The sequence below is a fragment of the Magnusiomyces paraingens genome (genome assembly GCF_902498895.1).
Source record: "Magnusiomyces paraingens strain CBS 517.90 genome assembly, contig: contig2, whole genome shotgun sequence".
Lineage (NCBI taxonomy): Eukaryota > Fungi > Ascomycota > Dipodascomycetes > Dipodascales > Dipodascaceae > Magnusiomyces > Magnusiomyces paraingens.
Window position 1 is genome coordinate 3,244,478 of NW_022474068.1, and position 19,680 is coordinate 3,264,157.

A 19,680-nucleotide genomic window follows, 5' to 3' on the forward strand; every position below is an offset into this window, starting at 1 on the left:
CTTAATTCAGTTAAGCACCCGGTCGTCTTTTTCCAGAAATTTCACTCTTTTTTCCTAAAAATGAAGTGATGATTTAGAAATTACCGCAAAGTGTTTTTGTAATTACAAATTAATATTAGTTAAATTTATTAGTTAAATATAATAAACGTTTTACAATTTCAGACCATTCTACTATTAATGTAACCACGTAATAAATTTTTATTAATAAACATTTAAAGATACAGAAAAAAAATTATAAATTTAAACATTTATTCTTGGAAAAGGAGTGATCATGCCTTCAAGCTCTGGACGTTCTGGAATTTCCGGCAGTCTAAACTTTGGAGGCTGAGGGGAAATAGGGGGGCTTAAGGCGTGCCATTTAGGCAAAGAACAGTAAATTACTTCTTCCGTATCCATGGTTTTAACATCAAACTCATTAGATGATTTAGTAGGAATATCAATCATTCCATTAATAACCATCATGTTGGTAACAGCCCAATCCTTGACAGTGGGAACTTTTAACACCTCTGGACTAATTGAACTAGTCGATGAAATAGTGGATACCCCTGATCTTCTCCGATAACTAGAGGATGGAGAAACAGAAACCTCAGAAGAGTGTGACAGAGATTCTGGTGATTTAGATCGCTTAGTACTTGAAAGCAGCAACTCTCTAGATAAAGTAAGTTGAGCCAATTCTTGGTCAAACTTATCTTGTGGTGTTAATAATAAACTTTCTGGGCGGCTGTTAAATCTGAAATGCTTGTTCTTATTTTTTTGTGCATTAACAAAGGCAAGATCCTCGCTTGGATCAGAGCAATAAATGTTGTCATGTGAACTCGATACTATAAAGTCTTTGGAAATAGGTGCAAGCTGGTCAACAGTAGCCGGTCGAATGTATTGATGCTCATTAAAAACATCAGGTAAAAGTTGTGGTAAATGTTCCTTTTTTTGAGACTTGGCTAATGAAGATCGGCGAGGGGGAGGTTGTGTACCAGGGAAATTTTGTAAAGGTTCCCCCGGATAAATTTCAATTGATGGTGACAGGTCAAGGTGCTTTGAGTTTTTGGCTTCTGTATGATGTGGTGAAGATGATGGGGATGATGGGGAAGGAGAAGTTGTCAAAGATGGAGGAGTCGTTTGGGGACTAATATAACTAAATCCATGGCTATCATTAGAAGTATCACTTGGAGACTCATTTAGTTCTGGAGTAACAGGGTTCACAATTTCAGATTCATAATTAGAGTTAAGATTGCTCTCTGTCTCCACATTTATGGTTGATACTAATTCTGGTTCAACCGGTGGAGGATTAGGAAGAGGTGGGAGCGGTGTTTCAGAAAACTTGTTGGACGACAACTTGTTGGACGACAACTTGTTCTTGCCCTTTGGAGAGAATGGTGACTGCAAAGTTTTCGTTTTGCTATGGATACTCTGTTGTGAAGATGATTCATATCGATCATTGTTTTTGTTTTTTTTAGAAATGTTGAGAGGCTTAACTGGATCCACCCAGGTATCATCAGTACCCGTGGGTGTTTTAGACTTTGTGACAGAAATAGACTTGTACAGCTGTTCCTCTCCAAAATTTTGGTATAGCGTTTCATCAGTGGAGTGTTTTTGCCCAGTGTTTTTGCTAATGGTTGTGTTAGATTTGGAAAGTTGGAAATTATTGTCTGCGACATCGACAATAATGCCGTCTTTATTTTTGTAATGAATGCCCATTCCAAGGATACCATTTTGTTGATTCTTAATGTATTGCTCATATTTTTCTGGACTATCTTGTGTAGATATGCTGGGACCGGAGATTTCTGGAGGGGATTTATTGAAATGGTTGTGAGAATAAGGGGGTTCATTGCACAATTGGGGGTCATAACTAAGCTTTTCATGAGAGTCATTGTATTTCAATCCTGATTCAGATGAGTATTTTTTTTTTGAAGCCTCTAAATCACCAGAGTGAGAAAAGGACTCTATTAGTTCCTCATCAAGTTCACCATTAGCATTTTTGTAAATGGTCCTATTAAGGTTCAATACTTTAATACCAAAACTTTCCAAAAGAAGGCGTTTCCAAATTTTGCGCTTTCTTTTTTGGCTAAAAAGAATGACAAAAGTTTCAACGTTAGACTGTGAAGACTTAAGCCAGCGAATATTAAATGGAAGAGTGCTTGTCACTGTGTCTAGAGTTGATATTTCTAGTTGTGGTTGTAGATAAGAGGACCTATTTTCAGTGGAAGGTTGTTTATCAGTGTTTTGACGAGAATAGCGGGTTGGTGTTTTGAAAGAGTAATCCTGGACAGTAGGAGAAGATTGAAAGTTTACTTGAGTGTGTCGCTTTTTGAGAACAAAATGACTACTGCGAGATTGCTCATCATTTTTGATGGGAGATTCGTAGTTTTTAAGATTTTTTGATACTCGTACTATACTGTTGCGATTGGAAGAAATTTTCTTGCGAGGTTCTAAGGATTTGCAAAAAACCAAGGCATATTTAAAAGGAGATGATTCTGTGAAAGACGAAGCAAGATCATAAGAAGTGACATGGACGTTATTTCGGTATGATCGGTGGTGACCCAAATTGGAACTACGGTTGTTTTTGCAATCTGAAAGTTCAAAGATATGATTAGCTTGGATAAATGTTTCAATGTTTTCTTTTTGGGGTACATCAAAGGATAGAATTTTTTGTGGAGTAAAGACTGCATGTTGTGGTTCAATAGGGCATCGCTGAGGCTTAAGTTCGCGATACAAACGCTTTTGGCTTTTGAGAAACGAATGAGAAGATATATCTTGGGTGCTAAGATGTAGGGTAGCTGCGTCGTATTGGAGAAGTTGAATTGCACATGTACCAACAATAGAATCCAGGACACTATTATTTAAAGCGTTATGAAGAAATTGGTCACTTTGCATTGTGACGGAATACTGATAAAAACAATTTAAAAAGTGAAAAGAAGCTGAGGGTGTGTATTTTATATGAATATATTTAAGGTAAACTAATATTGTATTATTTGATAAATTGAATTATAATTACAAAAAAAAAATTAAAAAAATTAAAAAAAATTAAAAAAAAATTAAAAAAAAAAATTCTATCCAAGAGAGAAATTGGAAATATATATATAAACAATTAAATGGTATAATTGCTGGTTATCGTCGGTATTAATTTTTTTATTTTTATTTTTATTTTCTCTTTGTATTCCTGGCTGCGTTGTCACACACACACACAAAAGTATTTCCTGGTTGCGTTGTTACACACAAACACACACACACACGGATCAACAAGAGAATTAGGATATTTCCAGTGGACTTCTCGAGCATAGAAAACTGGGAAGATTTTATTTTATTTTATTTTTTATAAATTTACAAGATGAGGTGACCATGAAATAAACTGGAAATCTTCCATAAAAAAAAAAAAAACTTTGGAATACAACCAAGACATATCGGTTTTGAAAACAATTTCGATTAAAGTTTTTGGGCGCAGTTCTTTTTTTTTTTTTTTCTTATGGTATTTATTATTACATGTAGAAAAAAAAAAAAAAAAAAGCTTTAAAGCTTTAAAGCTGCAGCCTCGTGAATTTCAATATTTTTTCTTGCCATGTTTGGACAAAGAACAATTTTTGCATATATACAGTATATATATATAAATTAATATAACTCTTCTATCCCTGTCAGCTGCAGACGCCAGTCAGTTTCTGAGGCTTTCTCGCTTTGTCTTTTTATTATTTAATATTAAAAAATAAAAAAAAAAAGTCATGATGTCAAGCATAGAAGTCACTTCAATGCTTAGAATAAAAAAAAAAAACTTATGAAGAAAAGCCTTTGATTTAAAGTTAATGGTAAAGATAATAATAATAATAATAATGATGATGATGATGATATCTCGATTTGCTTTAAAATATTAAACTTTTTTATTTTTTTTTTGAGTACAAACTATATTGTTTTCATTTTTTTTTTATCCTTGTTTAGCTTGATGAGGTCCCAATTGGACCTTAAAAAAAATAATTCATTTTAAACTTATCTATCTCTTCTTTTAAAAAAAAAAAAACACACAAGCAATAAAAATAATCGTATTTCCATTATGAAGTTCTAGATATTTCATTCACATACCGGTTAATTAATGATAGGACTTTATTTTTTCTATTTAGGCTTTATTCTTCCCACCTTTCTATCTGCAGTATTATTTATTTATTTATTTTTTTTTTTCAAAGTAAGCTTTATGCTTAAGGTATTTTAGTTAATTCCAGCTTTTTTTGACATTAGTGAAGGTCAGGACTAACTAAAAACTTGATTTCTACTTCAAATCTAAAGTTCTATTATCAAAACTTGATTTCAATTTTAAATAAAAAAAAAAAGTGAAAAAAGTGACAGTTATAGATTTTTTTTTTTGTTTCTTCTAAATAATATGTTACATATATAGTTTTTTAACAATATCTTATTTTGGTTTTTAAGCTCTCAAGGAACAAAAATCAATGTATTTTGCTTTAGAAAAAAAGGAAATATTTCTGCTCTCATTAACCGATATCAATACACGAGATCCATTTTTATTTATTTATTCAGTACGTTTCACTTATAATATAAACTATTAATAAAAATTTTTTTTTGAGGTTATATACCTTTACATTTTTGTTACAAAAACTGAGATATGTAGATACATTTTGTATCAGGTCTCCCCAAATTATCAATTTATTCTATTTTTTATACAACTTTTTTTTTAAGAAACTTTTTTTTTTAAATTTTTATATTATTGATTATATTAATATATTGAAGTTTTTTTTTTATTGACTTATTCGATTGACAAGCAGATGGAAAACGTCCGATAATTTTGTGTAAAAAACCAAATTTTTATTTTTATTTTATTTTTTTTTTTTTAAACTCAGTGTTTGGTGATGGTCGTATTGATTCTTTTTGCTAAAATTAGTATTACATACATATCCCATTATTAAGTGCGATTCCGGTATAAAAGTTTAATAGAAACAAACTAACCTCTTTTAATATTTTATTTTGATAATATTTTTTTTCTTATTCTTCTTATTCTTTTTTTTTTTTTCTATTTCAAAAAAAAAAAAATCTTTTTATCATCAATATCAACAACGTAAACTCATTTTACCTAAACTAAAGCCCATAAAAAATATTGATATGACAATTACACTTTGGAAACTTTGTTAAAAAAGAAAAACTTTGAATTTGCAACAAAAAAGGTATACTTAAGGTAATACGCACGCTTTTAAAAATGTTTCTACGCTTTGTTTTAACTCTTTGAAAAAAGCTCGAAATCTTCAAATTCACCGACGGATGCAATTTTGTTAGGTAAAAGAACGCATCTATACAAAATAGGGTATAAAAGGGTCGTAGCAAAAGTTTTAAGGGTTTATTTGAAGAAAAAAAAAAAAAAAAAAAAAAAACCCCCGATGTTTTGAGTATATTGAGTTGAATAGAATCGATCGATCTTTTAAATTTTATTCCTGATGAATAGAGTGTTGGTTTTTTTTATGTAAACATTTTTCATTCATGTTTAATCAGCAATGTACAAGGTTTCTATTTGTAACCTTCTTATGATAATATAATAATTTTCTATCTTAATTAAGATGGAAAATTATTAAGTTTGTAATTCAAGTAAGCTTACCTTAAAATGTTCTAAACGTCATTCATGTTCTTTTGCATATATCATTCAACTTTAATAAAAATTTATCCTATTATTATTTTTGAGATTGGTTAGTTAAATTGATTATTGAAAAGAATCTTCATAACAAAAAAAATATATATTTCAAATTTTTTTAATCTTGTCTTTAATTGTTATTGTTAATGTTATTGTTAATGTTAATAACGATTACTTTAACTGATTTAAAAAACGTAACAATCGTTTTTTTTTTATCCTTAATTCCTTTTTATGGAATTTTTTTTTGTTCATTAAAAACACGAATTGCGTCAAAAATTTAAAGAGTTTGCATGACGTTTTTACTTATTGTGTAATTATTAAAAAAAAAAAAAAAAAAAAAAAAAAAAAAAGCATCTTAAATAAATGGATTACTATTCAAAAAAAAAAAAAAAAAAAAAGGAACAAAAGGAAAGCAAAACATATTATTTAATGTTCAAAGCTCTTTTTTTTTGTTTTTGGTCAGGGTCTCTATTTAATATTAAAGCAATTATTTTGCAAAAAAAAAATTCTTTATTGCTTTATTGATTGTTTAATCGCGTTAAAGTAAATTCATATATTAAACTTTTCAAACAGCATAAAGGTCAGTATCTAACTTGAAACGCCCAACAAAAACCTTTTTCTTTTAAGCTTGAATAAGATTAGCTTCTTTATTGAAAGTTTATTTTTAAAGTACCCACGTATTTTTTTTTTTATTAAAAATCTTTTTTTTCAAAGCTTTGTACAAATTATTAATGATCATGATGAAAAAAAAAAAAAAAAAAAAAAAAAACAGGAATATTTCAAAAATGGAAAAAAAGTAGTTTCAAAAGTTTTATAGAATATTCTATAAAACTTGAAGAAAAAAAAAAGACTGTTTATGATGTAATCAAAATCCAAGTCTTCACTGAATAAAAAATCATTGTATTTCTGAATCTTTCCTTAGTTGCTTATCTTTGTCTTCTTTTGTTTTCTTCCGTCAAAAAAAAATCATCTTATAAGATAGAGCTAATTAGTTAAGACAATCTATTAACAGTAAAATCAGGCTTAATCTTAACTTTACAGCAATTGAATTTATTTAGTGTTTAAAACTATCTGTCCATATCCTTATTAACTCATCTAATTCTTCCTTAACTTTCCCGCAATTTTTTTTATTATTATGAAAAGGAAACTAAACGTAAATTTTTGTAATTCAAATTTTTCAAAGTTCCGTATCTGCACATTTGTCATTAAATCCATACGGCTTTTAATAGCTTGTTAAGCTGGTTATCAATTATTTCATTCAATAATAATAATAATAATAATAATAATAATAATAATAATAATAATATTGTTTTTTTTTTCTTATTCTTATTATGGAAATAAGTTTTATTTGCGTTCTTTGGAAAGTAGTAAGTCAAAGTAGTCTATTTTATGATCATAATTATGAGAAGTAAAGTGCCTGGACAAGGGTGCATTGATAACTTGGTCTTATAGTTGGAATCTGCCTCCCTGTTGCATAACACAGAGTAGATTGACTGCGCACTCAAATGTTATTGTGCCGTCTCTAGCTGGGACCCGTACCCTAACCAAGCAATATATGGAGTGGTTAGGATTCAAGATTATGCCAAGCAAACATTAAATTTGAATCTATGAAGAAGGAATATATTCATATTCTCTGCGCTGTAACTGTTCAATTACAATGTTCTCAGATATAAATTATTATTATATTGAAAATGCCTTTGAGATATGGGAGAGGAAAAAAAAAAAAAAAAAAAAACCTCAAAATCAATTCTTTTGTCAATTCTTAACCGGTTACAAGATATCGCAATAAGGGAGTTTTCTTTTGTTTGAATCTTTTTTTTTTACCACGCATTCTCACTGATGTAATAGCAATAGGATGCCTTAAAATAATTTATTATATGCATGCTAGCTGCAGAGCTAGTAAAAATCTAACCTTTATTGATCATAAATAATATTTTTTTTTTCTTCTTTTCCATTTTGAAGTAGTTAAAAATTAATACTGTAAATCTTTAAAAATGGTTATTGTTGTATTTTTTTAATTTTTTTTTAATTTTTTTTTAATTTTTTTCAGTATTTTGTTATTGAATTCAAACTAATGTTGTTAATTTTATTCAATAAATATTACAAACATCCTAATTAGGACATTTTAATATTCTAATTGGTCTTTCATGATATTACTAGAAAATAAGGGAAAGATGATTATCCGGTATATAGAACTACTTTTAATATTTTTTTAAAAAAAGCTATATAGTTTTTTACCTAGTTAGTTTAATTCGGATTTACTTATTCATTTTTATTCGTTTTTATTTGTTCACCAGAGAGCAATTATCTCCTAATTAGACAAGCCATAAACAAGGTAATGGGTAAGGCGTTCCTTAATGATAACAATAAAAACCAGTAAATTTAGGCATGTGACATAGGTAAATAGATATATATATATATATGTTGTATTTTGTTCGTCTTGCTGTTACACCTGTTTGAAATCATATTTGCAATTTTAAGCGAGAACAAAAAATTAAAAACCATTCTGTTTCTTTTTAAAAACTCATGTATAAATAATATAAGAAAAAAGAAAAAAAAGAAACATTTTTTTGATAATTTTTTGTTAAAAAAATATTAACTGACTGGGTCAAATGACAGAACAGAAAGTGAAAACAGTGTGGAAAATTTAGGTTACCTAGGGAAACAGTTTATTCAATGTTCCTTAATAGCATTCATATGGCCTGAGAACCTTTTCAATTGCATAACCAAAAAGAAACAAGCAAACAAAGCTTTAAAAATATCAAAAAATATTAAAAAAATATTAAAAGATGTTTTTTTTTAGGAGTGCCGAACCTAGTTAACTGTTGTGTTATGAATAGTTGCAGTCACAATTTTAAGCTCATTTTCAGCTTTAATCAATAGTAGTGATCATTTCATTTTTTTTCTTTCTAAAAGTTTAATTGAGTTTCAATAAAGAAATATAGAAATGAAAACTAAAATAATAATAATTATTATTATTATTATTATGATCATTGTATTATGATCATTGTATTATTTTATCATTTTATTATTTTAGACTGAATATAATATACTTATATAAGAAATTATGTCTTCTCTAAACAAGTTACAATGAATGAGTAAAATATTTAAGAGATGGGCCTGTTAATGTTAAATAACTATTAAGAGAAGCAATGATACAGTCTATCAGCAAAGATATTTTTTAATGTTCATAGAATACTCAAAAATTAAAAGTAAAAGTTAATTAAATAAAGATTAATAAAAAAAATAACGAGTTATTGTAGTAACCAAGTCAAAAAAAAAAAATATATATCCAGTCATATATTGATAAAAAATGTCGAAATTTTTTTTTAAAGAAAAAAAAAATAAAATAGAAAACTTTAGAACAGAAAATCATTGTTCCCATAAGTTTGGGTAAAGACTTATATTTAAGTAGAATCTGGTGATTTATATTATCAAGAAAACGTTTACACAAAAAGAAAGGTATCAAGAATACGAAAATTCTAGATGTGATTGTTCAAGCAATATTTGTTGAACTCTTGGTTCCACCAATAACTCTTGTAAGATGTTGGTTTGATTCAATTTCAAAAAAAAAAAAAAAAAAAAAAATTATTCCTAATTGTTTGCCTAGTTTACTAATGCATAAGTGCAGAAATCATTTCTTTTCTTTTTTTTTCTATCAGATTATAGGTTTACAGTAGGTCTAGTAAAATTAGGTATTTTTTTTTTGCTCTGACAATCATACTCATAGTTAATATAATGATCCATTATATTATAGAAAGATTGTATGTAGTAATGTATTGCTATAAACTCAAGGCTTAGTTAAGATTAGTATGGATATTAATGGGTGGGTCAATAAGGAGAGAAAATCTTGTGTTAAAAAAGAAAATCCAGTGCTTGATAAGATATGAAGTTAAACTAAGAATAGTTTAAACTCAATAAACCGAATCAGTAGATTAAAAAAGTTTCTGTTTGTTAGAGAAACCATCGTTTCAAGTTTAGATAGGGAAAAAGTCATCAAAGCTATGCTATAGCATGCTTACCCTAAGTAGGCTATCTAATAAAGTCTGTTCTTATAATCGGTCATATATATATGATTATTTTAAAACTGGGTTTAACAAAAAAAAAAAAAAACTAAGAAGTAGATTAATCCTGGTACGGTCAAAATCTAATAAGCCCGACCTCAATATCTAAGACTTTTGTTTTAACTGTGGATAGCTTTTGTTTGTTTTTGTAGAAATACAAGATTGTCGTAGCTGAGTTTCTACAAATAGTCCAGGCCCCATGTGTTCCAAGCCTGGTTCCTTATCAGGCACCGTTGAAAGAGGGTCATGGCATGCTGATCAGCGAAATTTAGCCGCAGGCCCACCAGCGGCTTTCTGGGAAATATGGTTGCATAAGCCACTTTGTTTGATATCAACAAGCGGTAATATAGGATTTCTATTTTCTTTAAAATGAACGGCATCATGTCAAATATCAGACGTAGTTCTTTGAGAGGGAAAAAAAAAAAAAAAAAAAAAATTGGCCATATAGGTGAATGAGGTTGAAGACTGAGGTCCGAACCCTACAAAAAAGCAATAAATTTTGTTGAAGAAGAAATATTAAAAGAGGGAACTTGCAGAAGGGGAGGGGGAGAGACGAGTGTAAAGTTTGGAAGGTTGTGTGGTTGTGTGGTTCAAATTAACAAAAGGGTTAGGGTATCAGCCGTCTTGCCAGCGGTTACAGTAGTACACACACACACATACATACACATACACAAGCATACCCTGGTAGTTCTTGCCATACCCCACGCTGGCTGGGGTTTAATTAGCACACTTGCCTGTGCTGTTTTCCACCACCATAAAAATTTTTTTTCACCACGCAAACCATCATCAAGAGAGAACAAAAAAGCAACTTTCCCAGTAGAAACGAGCCACTCTTTCACTATCCTATCCCTCCATATTCTGTCAAATCTGTGATCTAAGAGAGTCAAATCCTTTTATCAGTAATATTGTATCGGTGAATATATCGATTCTAAAGTTTTCCCATCTGACTTGAAAATACAAAGAGAGAGAGAGAGAAAGACCCCATTTCTTGTATACCACCACCACTGTATTTCTAATCAAAACAGTGCCCCTCTTTAAACAAAAAAAAACAAAAAAAAAACATACTCAAACCAACCAACCAACAAACAAACAAGCAAACAAGCAAACAAATAAACAAATAAACAAATAAACAAACAAAGTTTTAGCAGAAATGTCGCAACAAACACCTAAGAAACCTGTTGTGGTTTCAAATCTTTCGTCGGCGCTAGCAAACATCCATATCAGCTCGCAGAATCAAAATCAACAATCTTCGCAGTACCATAATACACAGTACGGTGGACAGTCCATGTTCACAAGCAACAACTCTTCCAGTAATAATAACAACAATAACAGCAACGGTTCAAACCACCATATGAATAACTCGTCCAATGGATCCTCCAATAATGTGCCCAACAATAATCCAAACCATATTCACAATTCAAATGGTATAAATCATATGAATGGAAATCTCATTCCCAATCAATACCCCATAATCAATAACAACTCCAATAACGCTTTTGTGCAACGGCAAGACTCGCGAAGCCAGTTTCTTACCTCCAGTATCGATATACCCATGTCCCAGACACCAGACGAGCCTCCGCTAGATAGGATTGCTCTCTATCGTAAAAATCCGCCCACTGAAGGCATAAGTCTTTTTTCTCATCGCGTAAGTTGGACATATCTTGAAAACCGTCACTATCTGATCTTCTTTTTTTTTTTTTTTGTACATTGTTTCTTCTTTTATTTTACCATTAAGTTTTTTACCCCCTTATTCTCGCTCTTTTATATTGCTCTTTAATTATCTATTTTTTGCATTTAAAGTGCCTATCTAACTCAGTTCTATAGTCTGCGCCAAATGGATTTAAAATTGCAGTAGTTCTTTCAGAACTGGGATTTAAATATAAAACTTTTTACCTTGACTTTAAACGGGTAAGTTATTCAATGAAAAAATAAAGAAAAAAAACAACCTGGCTTATATACTAATGATCTTATTTTTTTTTTTACCAACTCTGTCTCATAGAATGAACAACGATCACCCTACTACTTGTCTATGAATCCAAATGCACGTGTGCCAGCAATCATCGACCATGACAATAATGATCATACGGTTTGGGAGTCCGGATCCATCATAATATACCTATGTCAGCGTGCCGGTCGGGACTGTCCGATATGGTCTGACGATATTTGTGAGCAATCAAGCATCACTTCGTGGCTATTTTTCCAGGCGTCGGGCCACGCGCCGATGATTGGCCAGGCTCTGCATTTCAAGTATTTCCACCCAGAGCGTATTAACTCTGCACTCGAACGATATGTCAATGAAGTGCGGCGGATCTACGGTGTCGTTGAGATGAGGCTTGCGGAGCTGCGCGAGCAAATGATTATGGAGATGGACGACGAAAGCTTTTCACTAGGTACATCGGCTTTGTCCGAGTCAAAATACTTTGCGGACCCCGTGTGGCTCGTTGGAAACAGATTGACGGTAAGTAAGAATTTGGAATTTGAAATTTGGAATTTGGAATTTGGAATTTGGAAAAGAAAAAATCTATTTTTTTTTTTTTTTTAGAAATTTGTTAACTAACTAGCAATTAGGCTGCCGACTTATCATTTGTCACTTGGAACCATGTCGTTGATAGGATTGATATTGATCTTAAGAATGAGTTTCCAGAAGTTTTCAAGTGGACTCAGATTATGCTTTCGCGTCCTTCTGTTAAGCGGGCACTTTCTGGTCTTGAGTAAATTTATTTACCTCTAAATTTTAGTCACGGTTATTATAAAAAAAAAAAAGATGACTTCACAAATTTACTCTTACAATGAAAAACAAGAGAGAAAACTTACGGATTTAAAAATCTCAAAACCAGATATCCTTCATGTCTCTTTTCCCCTTTTAATATCATAAATGATATTTGATTCGATTGCTTTTTTTTTTGCTTTTTTTTTATACATTATTTATTTTCCTTTTTTTTTGTAATTTTTTAAAAAAAAATTGTATTTACTGTCTTTTGTTTACATAAAAACATTGTTCAATTCCTCTTAGAGGACTCGAGGATTAAGAATGGAGAAACTAAAAGCACAAACTTCTCGAGATAAATTTCGAGAAATTGTAGCTATTAGCAAACCTGAATATATGTTTGTATTTTTGCATATTATGTGTACAATGGAGTTTCTAAATCTAAACTTTTGTCAGGTTTGTTTCAGAGAGTAGCAGAAAAATTTAAAGATCTTAAATTTGTGCAATAAAAAAAATTATCGTTCTGAAAGTTGTCATATTTCTAGTATAGAATATCTAAATACTAATAAACATTGAAAAAATTAAAAGGGGTATCAACAAAAGAAGAGAATATAGAAGTAATGCTAGTTAAGGTAGAACAAGTGCAGAGTAGCCAGGGCCTTCCAACCTTTCATATACACTACGTATTGTATATTAGATAATAATAAAAAACTTCCCCCTTTATTTTCAAGTCATTCCCCTCTTTTTTTTCATAATGTTAAAAACTAGCAGCTTTGGTCGTTTTGTCGTATAACTCTAGATTGAGCGCAGCCAAAAAACAAGGTATATCATGCCGTTCCTTAATCCAAAAAGTCACTAGGTTATCGTACTCAGTGGTTAGAGGACCGTCTTCAATGCCTGTGAATTTGATTTTGCCACTGCTTCCTAAGCTTCCGCCGATACTGCCAGGTCGTTTTTCAGGAACAAAGATAAAGCAATCATCCTCAGATGCCGCAAACTTAGATGTTGCACGAATCTTCTTATTGGGCAAAAGATCCACCTTGTACCCGACAAGCGCATATACTGCCTCGCGAAACTCGAGTGATTGTTTGGAGAAAACTTGCTTGAGTCGGTCCAATCGCTTGTTGAGATCCGCAATCGTCGTGTTGAGTGCAATTTTCTCTTGACGCATCGCCTCAAGAGACGAGTAGGGAACTAGCTTACGGTCACCTGCTGCTGTCTGTTTTTGAGACAATTGTTCCAGCAAGCCCTCGTTCTCCTTCTTGAGCGCTCGCAATGTAGACATTTTGACCGCCTCATTGCGTGCTGCTGGGTTATCTTTAAGCTCGAGAATCCTCAGCTTAGGTCCACTGCCGTGATTTTCACGGGAACGTTGCATCTTTTCAAGCTTAGCCACTTGTTTCTTTGCAGCGTCAAGTTCCTTGGTACGTGTATCGAGAGCCAATTTGGTATTGTCAAGTTCTACTTGCAGTGTGCGAATTTTGCGAGTGAGTTCGCCGACACGCTCGCCAGAGCTAAAAGGTGTGATTTTCCGCTTAAGAGGACTGAAGGATTCAATGTTGGGTGTCGTACCGTCACGTTTTTCAAGTTCCTTTGACAAGAGTCCCACTTCGCCTCGATACTTTTCCAAAACTTGTTCAAGTTGGGTGATCCGAGAATTCTTTATATTATCAAGAAACGCCAAGTTCTCTTTAGTATTGCTAATATTTTCTCCGTCTGTCAGACCTGATTCTGTTGATTTGGCAGAGATGTTGTTATTAATCTTTTGTAGCAAAACACTTTCCTCAGAATCATATGATTTGATTTGGCCACGCAAGAAACTCGTTTCAGTTTGTGCCAAATCACGCTGTCTCTGAAGTCTCATACGTGCTTCAGATTCCTTGATAATCTGCTCTTTGGCATCGCTTAATTCCTGGTCCAGTTTATCAATTTGTTGGGTCATTTGTTCCATTGTTGGTGTTGACTGAGAAAGTTCCAGCTCCAACCGGCTGATCCGTTCCTCTAAATTTTTTTTCTCGGTCCGCAAAACCATAAGATCTTTCATAACGTCTTCAGGTGAATTAAAAGTCTCATCCTTTTCCAGAAAGGATGTCCATTTTTCCTGCTGGGCCTGAGACTCGGCCAATTTCATTTCCACATCCACAAGTTGAGTGCGCAGTTCCTCCATAAACTCCAGCTTCTTTTCCAAAGATTCCTTTTGCTCTTCAATTACAGATACAAGCTGTTGATTATCTTCAAAACTTTGGAGCTTTGTTTTTTGGCTAGAAATCACTTGCTCAAGTTTGTTAATATGCTCGAGCTGCTCATGTAGCTGGTTTTGAACAATTTCTGTATTTTTGGCTTCTTGTGGTTGATTTTTAAATGCATTATTTTGTTCTGTTAGTTTAGTGACTTCATCTTCCAATTCAATGCATTTAATTTTGGATTGATTGAGTTGTGTAATTGTTGATTCCAGTTGCTGCGAAAGCTGAGTACTTGTATTAATTGCCGACTGGAGCTTTGTTTCAAAATCATTAGTTCTGCTTTCCAGTAATTCCCGAGAAGCTGTATAATCTGATTCGAGTTTTGAATAAGATTGCTGAGAATTAAGTGCTTCCTGTCGAAGAGTGTTTATGGTCTCGTTCAAAGTTTCTTGTTGACTCGATGACTCGTCTTTAAGAGTTTCAACCTGTTGCGAAAAAGATTTTTGGCGGTCAAATAAATAAGCATTATCGGTTTCTAGTCTGTCTGCACGCTTTCCTTCGTCCTTAACCTTGATTTCCAGCTCACGGATGGACTTTTCGTTTAGTATTTTGTTAAGTTCACGCTCTTCAAGCAGAGATGATACCTGGAATTCCAGTGAAGATATTTTTTCTCTCAGTGACCTTTCAACATTAATAACTGGTGTTAGGTCAATTAGTGCTGGTTTCTTAAGAGGACTAGAGGAGCCCCTGGATTTCGGGGTTCCCAGTTGCGAGGGGGTATTCTGTGAAAAGTTAGTTGAATGTGTAATAAAATAGAAATAGACTTACCGGCTTCTTAATTGGAGAAACTACAGGAGATCTCTGTGGTTGCCGTGTGAATGGCGAGCTAGGGAAATCCTGAACAGGTTTTGGATCGGGAGACTTGCCAGACATTTGATGAGTGTGTGGCGATTGTTGTTGTGATGATGGTGGAAACATCAAAAAAGGAGATGCAGATTTTTTTTAAGGGTGTTTTGAAGAAGAAAAAAAAAAAAAACCCTGAGAATGGAATGTAAGGCTGACTATTTATATGAGATTGATTTAGCAATCATAATACTCTGAGTGAGTTATTAGCTCGGCAGTCACCGGATCACTTTCCTTGTTGCGGATATACCTGTTTTTTTTTAACTTCACCACCACCTGTTGGTAATCACACCCAGTATTCCCACTGCTTAAACCTATACTGTTTTATCCTCGACAGGCTTTGTCAGAGAATCATCTTTCTCATTTTTCTTTTATTTTCTTAATCAAAATTAATCCATTACTCTTATAGACTTTATATATAATCAGAATGTCAGTTCAAATGTAAGTAAGACCCAGATCGTTGATGATATATCTGATTTTATTGCCTTTTTTTTTTTTTTTTTTTTTTTTTTTTTGCGCCACGCTACTGACACAAAGCTTTTATAACCACACAGTCCTCGCAGTTTCCGTCTACTGGAAGAACTTGAAAAGGGTGAGAAGGGTCTTGGTTCCGAGGCCTGCTCATTGGGTTTGGCCGATGGCGATGATATTGACATGCGATACTGGAATGGCACCATTTTGGGTCCGCCGCACAGCACACACGAGAATCGGATCTACTGCCTTAGTCTGGAGGCTGGTCCGGAATACCCCAATAATCCTCCTTCAGTCAAGTTTCTTTCCAAGATCAACATTCCCTGTGTCAACTCGACGACTGGTATTGTAGATCCTTCTAAGGTGCCTTGCCTTGCCAACTGGAAGCGCTCGTATACTATGGAGAATGTTCTTTTAGATCTCAGACAGTAAGTGTTTGAATATTTCATTTAATTATGAGAATAAAAAAAGTGTACTAACATATTTATAATAGTGAGATGGCCTCTTCTACCAACAGAAAGCTTCCTCAACCTCCTGAGGGCACAACCTTTTAAAAGCAACAACAGCTCTTATAGAAGTTTGCTTGTAGTGACAAGTAGGATTTGGATTATGCTATTGATGATAACTTTTTTGTAAATGAGATAAGATAAAAAGCCTGTCACCAAGAGAATAATATTAGTATAGTAATAATAATGATGATTATGATATTAAACCGATAACATGCTACGACAAATCCGTTTAGAACTTCTAGTATTTATATATACAAAGGCTTAATTTTTTATATAAAGACCAGATTAGTTATTTACCTCGATTCCTTTATTCTAAACTGTATATAGGCTTGTTGTTAAAAAAAAATTCTTAACCATGCTTATGCACTATTAAAATCACACTATCACAAATTGTATATACACGTATAGCCAGCCCATTATAATGTGATTGATTCTATATATTCCCCTTTGTCTGGAAACCGTTCCATATTTTTGGTTAATCGTGCACGTTACTCTACTGTTTTCTTTTGAGAGAGGAGAGAATAGGAGACTCATGTAATTTTTCAAAGTCCACTTGGATATTTGTATCTTTGGCTGTGACCTCAATAAGTGTTTCGTGAGTGCTTGAACGAGTTTTGCAGCTGAAGAAAAAAAAAAGAAATAAAGAGTTAACTAAGAGATTCAAACCATATATTACAATTTGTTTTTTTATTTTTTTATTTTTTTTATTTATTTTATTATTTTATTTTTTATCGTAATACCAAATATTTATTATTTTATATTGCTATACTACATACGCTCGGAAAAGTCGTTTGAAGGGAACACAGATGATTTCCTGGCCGTAGACTTCACACTCGTACTGCGTCAACTCCTTGAGCGGGCAGTCTGGTTGGTTAGTTTCAGGGTTAATCGGAAACTTGTGAAGACTGGCCAGGTCTTTACTAGTGTAAACTGGAACAGGAGGGGCCATTTGAAGATAGTTGTTGTTGTAGTACTTTGCAAGATCCCCTCTCCAAAAAAAAAAAAAAAAATACTTATTCAAAGGAGATATTAAAGACAAGCTTGGGTTGATTTGCGTGATGTACCAAAAAAAAAAAAAAAATAAGTTAACGGCTGCCTAATTATTATAAAATATTAAAGTCTACCTGCTTGCCTACCTGCCCTTCGTGTGTGTGACATTACACAAACAGACAACCAAACAGACATTCTATCAATCCCACCATCCCCGCGACTGCGCGCAGGGATCGCCGGTTGGTTGCGGCTGGGCCTGGTGGCTGACGTGCCTCAGTAGAAAAAAAAAGAAAAAAAAAACATATTTAAAGCCACCATTGCCGCTAACTTTCTTCAACGTTTCCCTATTTACCCTTTTTTTTTTTTTTTTTTTATCTTATGCAGCTTTTTTTTTTTTCTTCTCTTTTTAATTATTATTATCATTATTAAAAAAACTCCATTCTTAACCACCTAGATTTAATATATCCAATTGTCAATAAATTTCACATTTATTTCTCATGGCTCCACTCAAAAATCTTGCTCAGCTGTCGCTCAGACACCCTAAACCCAAAGTCGTCTTCTCTTATGGCACTGCAGGTTTTCGTACAAAGGCCGATCTACTCGACTCGACTATCTTTCGTGTCGGTCTTCTTGCCACACTTCGTTCACAGTACCTTAGAAACAGAGTTGTTGCTGTAATGATTACTGCTTCTCACAATCCCCCTGAAGATAATGGGGTCAAAGTTGTTGATCCGGAGGTATGTATTATTCATTTCTGTGAAAAAACACAAATGTCAAAAAAAAAAAAAAAAAAAAAACACCAAAATAACATTTTCAAACGCTAACCTTCTTATTTTATTTTTTCCCCCCTTCTCGTATTTTAGGGTGAAATGCTCGAAGCTCATTGGGAAACTTATGCTACCTCGTTTGCTAATGCTTCTTCCGTAGAAGAACTACAAACTCTTTACAATCAACTTGTTGAGAAACTCGAAATTGACACTGGCATACCTGGTCGTGTCATCTACGGCCGTGATTCACGAGAATCTGGTCCTAGGCTTGTTGCAGCCCTTGAAGATGGCTTTAAGGTTTCTGGAGCTGAGGTTGCAGACTATGGTGTTGTCACCACGCCCCAGCTTCACTATATTGTCCGCTGCCTAAATACCAAAGAAAGTTCTGATTCCTATGGCGAACCAACTGAGTTAGGTTACTACGAAAAGCTCTCTGAAGCATACAAGAAGGTTCTTAATGGCTACAGCAAAGCCTATTCAATTACTATTGACGCAGCAAACGGTGTTGGGGGTCCCAAAATTGAGGAACTTGCAAAGTATCTTGAAGGATTTATTTCCGTCAAGGTTGTGAACAACAAATACGATCAGCCTCAGCTTTTGAATAGCAATTGCGGTGCTGACTATGTCAAGACGCAGCAGAAGTTACCCTCAGGCATTGAACCCGAGAATCTTAAGCTTTATGCTAGTTTTGACGGTGATGCTGATCGAATTGTCTTCTTTTTTGTCGATGAGGAAAATAATTTTAAACTTCTGGATGGCGACAAAATTGCCACACTTTGCGCTTCCTTCCTCCATGATCTGGCGGTTCAGTCTGATGTTGGCTTTAGCCTTGGTGTTGTTCAGACTGCATATGCTAATGGCAGCTCGACTGAGTACCTTACCAACACCCTCAAGGTCCCTGTGGAGTGCACAGCAACTGGTGTCAAGCATCTCCATCATGCTGCTCAACATTTTGGCATCGGTGTTTATTTTGAAGCTAACGGCCATGGAACTGTTCTTTTTGATCCTAATATTATTGGAACGTTAAAAGCATCTAAAGTTTCTTCACCTGCTCAACAATTGGCTATTGATAGTTTACTTGCGCTTTCTGATTTAATAAATCAAACAGTTGGTGACGCCATTTCTGACCTTCTTCTCGTTATCGCCATTCTTACTATCAAGGACTGGTCACCAAGCGACTGGGACTCTTGCTACACTGATCTGCCCAACAGACTCTCTAAGGTAGAAGTTAAGGACCGAACTATTTTCAAAACTACTGACGCTGAGAGACGTCTTGTATCTCCCCCAGGTCTTCAAAACAAGATTGATGATATTGTTAAGCAGTTCCCCAAGGGAAGATCTTTTGTTAGAGCTTCTGGCACGGAAAACGTTGTTAGAGTGTATGCCGAATCCACGTCTCGGGTCCTGGCTGACGAACTTGCACTTAAGGTTTCGCGTCTTTTGAAACCTCCCCAGTAATTTTTTTTTTTTTT

At 33.3% G+C, this 19,680-nt stretch overlaps 6 protein-coding genes across 6 annotated transcripts; 3 read left to right on the top strand and 3 right to left on the bottom strand.

The window, feature by feature from the left end:
• Positions 1 to 240: 240 nt before the first annotated feature.
• Positions 241 to 2,871, bottom strand: SAPINGB_P002761 (uncharacterized protein; the record flags this gene model as incomplete). The annotated part of the gene is made up of 1 exon (XM_031997479.1): positions 241 to 2,871. The coding sequence occupies one exon, from the start codon at positions 2,869 to 2,871 to the stop codon at positions 241 to 243; it is 2,631 nt and encodes an 876-aa protein (XP_031853370.1).
• Positions 2,872 to 10,828: 7,957 nt separating this feature from the next.
• Positions 10,829 to 12,393, top strand: SAPINGB_P002762 (uncharacterized protein; the record flags this gene model as incomplete). Its single annotated transcript, XM_031997480.1, has 4 exons — positions 10,829 to 11,323; positions 11,503 to 11,586; positions 11,678 to 12,136; positions 12,247 to 12,393. The coding sequence occupies 4 exons, from the start codon at positions 10,829 to 10,831 to the stop codon at positions 12,391 to 12,393; spliced, it is 1,185 nt and encodes a 394-aa protein (XP_031853371.1).
• A 749-nt stretch (positions 12,394 to 13,142) lies between these two features.
• Positions 13,143 to 15,501, bottom strand: SAPINGB_P002763 (uncharacterized protein; the record flags this gene model as incomplete). Its single annotated transcript, XM_031997481.1, has 2 exons — positions 13,143 to 15,350; positions 15,397 to 15,501. 2 exons carry the CDS (start codon positions 15,499 to 15,501, stop codon positions 13,143 to 13,145), a joined length of 2,313 nt encoding a protein of 770 aa, XP_031853372.1.
• A 397-nt stretch (positions 15,502 to 15,898) lies between these two features.
• Positions 15,899 to 16,496, top strand: SAPINGB_P002764 (uncharacterized protein; the record flags this gene model as incomplete). Its single annotated transcript, XM_031997482.1, has 3 exons — positions 15,899 to 15,912; positions 16,026 to 16,370; positions 16,436 to 16,496. The coding sequence occupies 3 exons, from the start codon at positions 15,899 to 15,901 to the stop codon at positions 16,494 to 16,496; spliced, it is 420 nt and encodes a 139-aa protein (XP_031853373.1).
• Positions 16,497 to 16,944: 448 nt separating this feature from the next.
• SAPINGB_P002765 (uncharacterized protein) lies at positions 16,945 to 17,400 on the bottom strand (the record flags this gene model as incomplete). Its single annotated transcript, XM_031997483.1, has 2 exons — positions 16,945 to 17,071; positions 17,228 to 17,400. The coding sequence occupies 2 exons, from the start codon at positions 17,398 to 17,400 to the stop codon at positions 16,945 to 16,947; spliced, it is 300 nt and encodes a 99-aa protein (XP_031853374.1).
• A 538-nt stretch (positions 17,401 to 17,938) lies between these two features.
• SAPINGB_P002766 (uncharacterized protein) lies at positions 17,939 to 19,666 on the top strand (the record flags this gene model as incomplete). Its single annotated transcript, XM_031997484.1, has 2 exons — positions 17,939 to 18,178; positions 18,305 to 19,666. The coding sequence occupies 2 exons, from the start codon at positions 17,939 to 17,941 to the stop codon at positions 19,664 to 19,666; spliced, it is 1,602 nt and encodes a 533-aa protein (XP_031853375.1).
• Positions 19,667 to 19,680: the final 14 nt, after the last annotated feature.